The following is a 5,794-nucleotide window of genomic DNA, read 5'->3' as shown; positions in this document are numbered from 1 at the left end:
TTCTGGTTATGACAAACAATGCTGCTATGAACACAGTCGAGCACACGTCCTTGTGGCACGATTGAGCACACTTTGAGTATATACCCAAAAGTGGTATTGCTGGGGCCTTGAGGAAGGTTGTCTTCTAATTTTATGAGAAATCACCATACCGACATCCAAAAGGGCTGAAACAGCTTGTACTCCCACAAGCAATGCAAAAATGTTCCCTTTACCCCACAACCTCTCCAGCATAAGTTGTCATCAGTGTTTTTGATCTTGGCCATTCTCACAGGAGTAAGATGGAATCTAAGAGTCATTTTGATTTGTGTTTCTCTGATGGCTAAGGATATTGAACGTTGCTTTAAGTGTCTTCCAACCACTTTAGATTCATCTGTTGAGAGTTTTCTGTCTAGGTCTGTACTCCATTTTTTAAACTGGATTATTTGTTCTTTTGATGGTCAATTTCTTTAGTTCTTTGTATATATTGGAGATTAGTCCTCTGTCTGATATGGGGTTGGTGAAGATCTTTTCCCATTCTGTAAGCTGCCATTTTGTCTTGTTGATCGTGTCCTTTGCTTTACAGAAGCTTCTCAGTTTTAGGAGGTTCCATTTATTAATTGTTTCTCTCAGTGTTTGTGCTACTCAGGTTATATTTAGGAAGTAGTCTCCTGTGCTCATGCATTGAAGGCAACTTATGTTCTTTGCACATTTATTTGTAATAGGCAGAAAATGGAAAAAAACCTAGATGTCCCTCAACCAAAGAACAGATAAAGAAAATGTGGTACATTTACACAATTTAGTATTACACACCTGTTTAAAAAATGACATCATGAAATTTGCAGGCAAATAGAATAAGAAAAAGTCATCCTGAGTGAGGTAACCAAACCAAGAAAGACAAATATGGTATATATTCACTTATAAGTTGATATTAACTGTTAAGTAAATTATAATAACCAAGTTACAATCCACATACCCAGAGAGGTTAGGTAAAGTGGAGGGCTCTAGGGGAAAGCATGGATCTCCCTGGGGAGAGGAAATAGAATAGATTTTTCAGGTGGACTTGGGCATAGGTAGGGGTTGGAGTGGGATGGATCAAGTTGAAGGGGAGTGATAGAGTGAGAACATGTGAGGAGAGAAAGCTGGAATTGGGGAGCATTTTGGAGTGGTTCAGTAGAAACTTCTGGGAATATATGATGGTGACCCTACTGAGATCTTCTAGGTAGTGGAGGACATGAAGTCTTTTGTAGTCAGTTCCAATGGTGAACTGTGTTGCATTCAGTGAGCTGTTGGCCAAGGAGATCACTAAACAACACAAGTTGATTCTAGGACAGAAGGTCACTTTCTTAAAACTGACAGTGGACCCCATTGCCAAGAACAACATTCATTAAACATAGGTAAAATTGGTGCCCACATGGAGACTTCTCCCCTATATTTTATTCTCTTTGGTACAGGAAATTACACTGCAGGCTACAGAAAAAGAAACTGGAAGCCAGGCAGTGATGGCACACACCTTTAATCCCAGCACTTAGGAGGCAGGTGGGTCTCTGTGAGTTCGAGGCCAGCCTGGTCTACATAGTGAGTTCCAGGACAGTCAGAGCTACACAGAGAAGCCCTGTCTCAAAAAACAAAATATAAATAAAGGAAGAAGAAGGAAAGAAGGAAGGAAGGAAGGAAGGAAGGAAGGAAGGAAGGAAGGAAGGAAGGGAGGGAGGGAGGGAGGGAGGGAGGGAAGGAAGGAAGGGAAGGAAGGAAAGAAGAAAAGGAAGGAAGGAAGGAAGGAAGGAAGGAAGGAAGGAAGGAAGGAAGGAAGGAAGGAAGGAAGGAAGGAAGGAAGGAAGGAAGGAAGGAAGGAAGGAAGGGGAAGGGAAGGGAAGGGAAAGGAAGGGAAGGAAGGAAGGAAGAAAAACCTGGACACCAACTCATTCACAAAACCCTCAACCTACAATCTGTCCTGCTTACAAGATGTGCTGGGGCAATGGTGACTAATGGTGAGAGTGGCCAATCAATGTCTGGTTTAACTTGAGGCCCATATCATAAGAGGGAACCTGTGCCCCAAACTGCCTGAATGGCCAGGAACTGGAGACTGGATAATCTAGGAACCTAGGATAGAACCTAATACAACTGGGAAAAAAACAATAAAATGATTCCTAATTATATTCTGTTATACTCATAGATTGTTGTCAGTCCAGTTGTCATTGAAGGGGCTTCCTCCGGCAGCAGATGGGAGTGGTTACAGAGAACCACAGCCACACATGCAGAGAGAAAGTCTAAGTTAGAGGTCTCCATTGGGCCCCTTCCCTCAGAGCTCGGGGGAACCCCCACAGAAGAGGGAGAAAAGATTGTAAGAGTCAGAGGGGATAGAAGGTATCAAAAAAACATGCCTCATTGAATCAACTAAGCAGGACTCACAGAGACTGAAGCAGTAAGCACAAAGCCTGTAAGGGTATGCACCAGGTCCTCTGTGTATATTATGGCTGTTAGCTTGGTGTTTTGTGGGACTCTTGACAGTGGGAATCAATGTCTCTGACTCTTTTGCCTGTTGGGGACTCTTTTCCTCCAGTTGGGTTCCCATCATGTGGTTGGTTGTTATCTCTTGGAGGCCTGCTTTTTTCTGAAGGGAAAGAGAGGAGGAATGAATCTAGGGGAGAGAGGTGGTGTGGAGAAACTGGGAGGAGTAGAGGGAGGGGAAAACTGTAATTAGGATGTATTGGATGAGAGAAAACTCTATTTTAAAGTAGAGAAAAAAGAAATATGCTAAGAAGAAATTCTGGGCCAAAAGTTGACTTAAGTGGAGAAAGAATCACAGAACATGAATTAGCTATCTTTCAACTGCTATAGAGAAAAATCATTACTCATAAGTATCTGAGCTAAGAGCACATGGCATGCGCATGCCCTCCACCTAGTCCGCCACTGCCGCTCTTGGTGGGGCCTGTGTGCTCCTTCAGTGCGGACCTGGTGCCTCTTTTGTGAAGCGGCAACTGAGGAGACTCCAGCGTTCGCCATGGCCAATGAGAAACCCAAGGAAGGAGTCAAGACCGAGAACAACGACCATATTAATTTGAAGGTGGAGGGGCAGGATGGCTCTGTGGTGCAGTTTAAAATTAAGAGGCATACACCACTTAGTAAACTAATGAAAGCCTATTGTGAAAGACAGGGTTTGTCAATGAGGCAGATCAGATTCCGGTTTGATGGGCAGTCAATCAATGAAACAGACACACCTGCACAGTTGGAAATGGAGGATGAAGATACGATTGATGTGTTCCAGCAGCAGACAGGAGGTGTCTACTAAACAGGGAACCTGCTACTTTACTCCAGAATTTTGTTATAGACCAAGAATACATTGGCAATTAGAAAGCCACAATTTGGTTCGACCACATCCTGACTACTACACTATAGTTTTCTCTATTCTTTCATTTCCCTGTCCCCATTTCTTTATTGTACATAAAGTAACTGGTGTATGTGCACAAGCATATTGTGCTTTTTTTTCTTTTTTTCTTCTTTAAACTAAATCGCCAATGTTCTGTTTTGATTGACAGCAGATGGAGGTGGTCTGGGGGAAAGTACTGGTTCTGGGAAAATATCCCCCTGCTCCATTAGTGGCATGCTCGCTCATTCAGCTCTTATCTTTATATTCCAGGAAGTTATTTTGCTCTCAGTGTTTTAACAAAAGAACAAAACCACAAAATCCTTGCATGCCTTGTTCGATTGGAGAATTTTAATGTTTTTCCTTTGTCATTGTAAAACCAAGGAAAATTTTATAATTTTTTTATACGTAGCTGTTACATGTAGGACAATCTGTCTTTAAGTAGGGATAAATTACTCTTGAACAAAATGATCCTAGATAGTTTTCCCTTCAAGTCAAGCGTCTTATTGTTTAAATAAACTTCTTGTTAAAAAAGAAAAAAAGAACCTGAGCTAAGTTAACAGTATATGTTAAGGTGTGTTGTTAGTATGTCAAGCTCTCTAAGAAATGATTATGCATTAAATTATGATTTATAACAACAACAATAACAAAGAAACACAGCATTCTCAATGGTATCTATTTAAGGGCAAATAATGTGGTAACTTAACTGTACTGTTTGCCCAAAGAGAAGCACGTTAAAATGAAATCAACAATGCCTCTTGAAGTTATGTTCAGAAACATGCCTCTACCTGGTTTCAATGTATTCTAAGTCCATGCCAACATAAAAATGTACTTTTGGACTGCTATTTTGAATAGAAGTTTCTAATAATAAAACTAAGCTGATTTTTAAAAAACTCTTCAATAACATTTATAAACATAGCTATTAAATGAAAATATGTCTTCCAAACCTAAAACACAAGGGATTTCTTTAATTTCATATATGCTTCATTGTATATGACATGCAAATAACATAAAATTAAATCTTTTTGGAAGAAAAAGAACAAAATACAATAGAACCCCTAAAGAAAAGTCACTTGGGAAGTTTGCTAAATTAAGACCTCAAAACTTAATACTACTGAGTAGCCAAACGGCTAAGTCACAATTGTTCACAAGACAAAACCTACCTTGTGACAACCTAGTCTTGGTTTTGTCATTTACTTGTTGAAGCAAGTTACTTGGCCTCATTTAATCAACACTACTTACAAAGTCAATCTCTGCTCTCATGTTCTATATGTAGGAGGTAATACATTTGAAATTAAATCAAGCAGTCATTACAGAAGCTTAAAAGTTTTGAAATGCTCATGGAGAAAAAATCAGACATTTTCCCAAGGTAATTTGAGATTCAAAAAGAAACTATTTTAGTTAGTACAGATTCTGATGTTGACATGCCAATGGCTTTTCACCATGGGTCATTGTTTTCCCTTCTGCATCCTCTCCCACCCTGCCTCCACACAGAGCCATGGAATTTGAATCCATCATATAAAATTTAAAATTATTCTCAAAACCAGTAAATGGGATGCAAATCTGGGAACCCCCTATAAGATTTGAATGCATTAAATGATACATTCAAAAAAGTCAAAGTCCAATTATGGACCTCTTCTCTTTCTCCTAAGTCATTCTCGTGTGGCAACAGAAACAGAAAATCTCATTTCTTTATATGATGCCCCTGATTGGTGTGGAATCTAGCAGAGGTTATTTCTCTCTTTCCTTCAACTTAGAAACACAACACATGAAGTAGCTTTCAAACTAACCTGAGGCATTGGTCTGTATATGGTTCAGGAGCCTTACCTGCAAAAGCTCAATCATATACACTTAAGAATCATGTGATTATCACTTTCTAGTGTCCCAACTAGTTAACCTCAGTGAATTATTATGAGTTATCATGGGAATCCGGTCAAGCACCTTGATCTGTATAGCTGTATAGCCTGAATATTCTGTACCTTCCTCAGCTCAGCTTCTGGGAAAATATTTTTCTTTCTCTGTTCCATGTTCTGCACATCTATAATGAATTCCAAAACCAGGAGACTTATTGCCTCACTTCTCCAATATTTAGATTTGAACTAAGATCTTTGAAACCAGATTTTCCCTCATTAGTCCATTGATATAGGAATTCCAAATATTTTAACTCAGATATTGTTATGCTGAGATCACTCAGCCCCACCCCCAGAAACCAACTAGGAGAACAAGTCCTAAAAGCAAAGAGCCTTTATTCTTACACAAGTTTGCAAACTTGGACTCTCTGTGTGTCCAATGTAGAAGTGATTGGAGATCCCTGAGCTCAGTTGGAGTTGGGTTTTCATAGTAGCAAAGGTAGGAATAAGGGCTTTCTAAGGTTCAGGACCCCTGATTGGCTGACATTTGTCTAGGAGTGTTCTGGTGAAAAGCAATGAGTGTGTGCTGGCAGGTGATCCT

At 39.9% G+C, this 5,794-nt stretch overlaps 1 protein-coding gene across 1 annotated transcript; it reads left to right on the top strand.

The window, feature by feature from the left end:
• Window positions 1-2,980: 2,980 nt before the first annotated feature.
• On the top strand, window positions 2,981-3,268 carry LOC121443697 (small ubiquitin-related modifier 2-like). Its single transcript, XM_041645503.1, has 2 exons — window positions 2,981-3,134; window positions 3,192-3,268. The coding sequence occupies exons 1-2, from the start codon at window positions 2,981-2,983 to the stop codon at window positions 3,266-3,268; spliced, it is 231 nt and encodes a 76-aa protein (XP_041501437.1).
• Window positions 3,269-5,794: the final 2,526 nt, after the last annotated feature.

This window comes from Microtus oregoni, unplaced genomic scaffold (assembly GCF_018167655.1).
Source record: "Microtus oregoni isolate MIOR12 unplaced genomic scaffold, Mior012 000112F_000, whole genome shotgun sequence".
Lineage (NCBI taxonomy): Eukaryota > Metazoa > Chordata > Mammalia > Rodentia > Cricetidae > Microtus > Microtus oregoni.
Note: the sequence above shows the minus strand (reverse complement) of the source record. Positions and strands in the feature narration are given on the sequence as shown.

Excerpts from the sequence above, each read along its gene's own strand:
- LOC121443697 (XM_041645503.1), top strand. The coding sequence starts at position 2,981 with ATGGCCAATGAGAAACCCAAGGAAGGAGTCAAGACCGAGAACAACGAC. Across the intron at positions 3,135-3,191 it reads AGCCTATTGTGAAAGACAGG|ACACACCTGCACAGTTGGAA; the intron begins GTTTGTCAATGA and ends TCAATGAAACAG.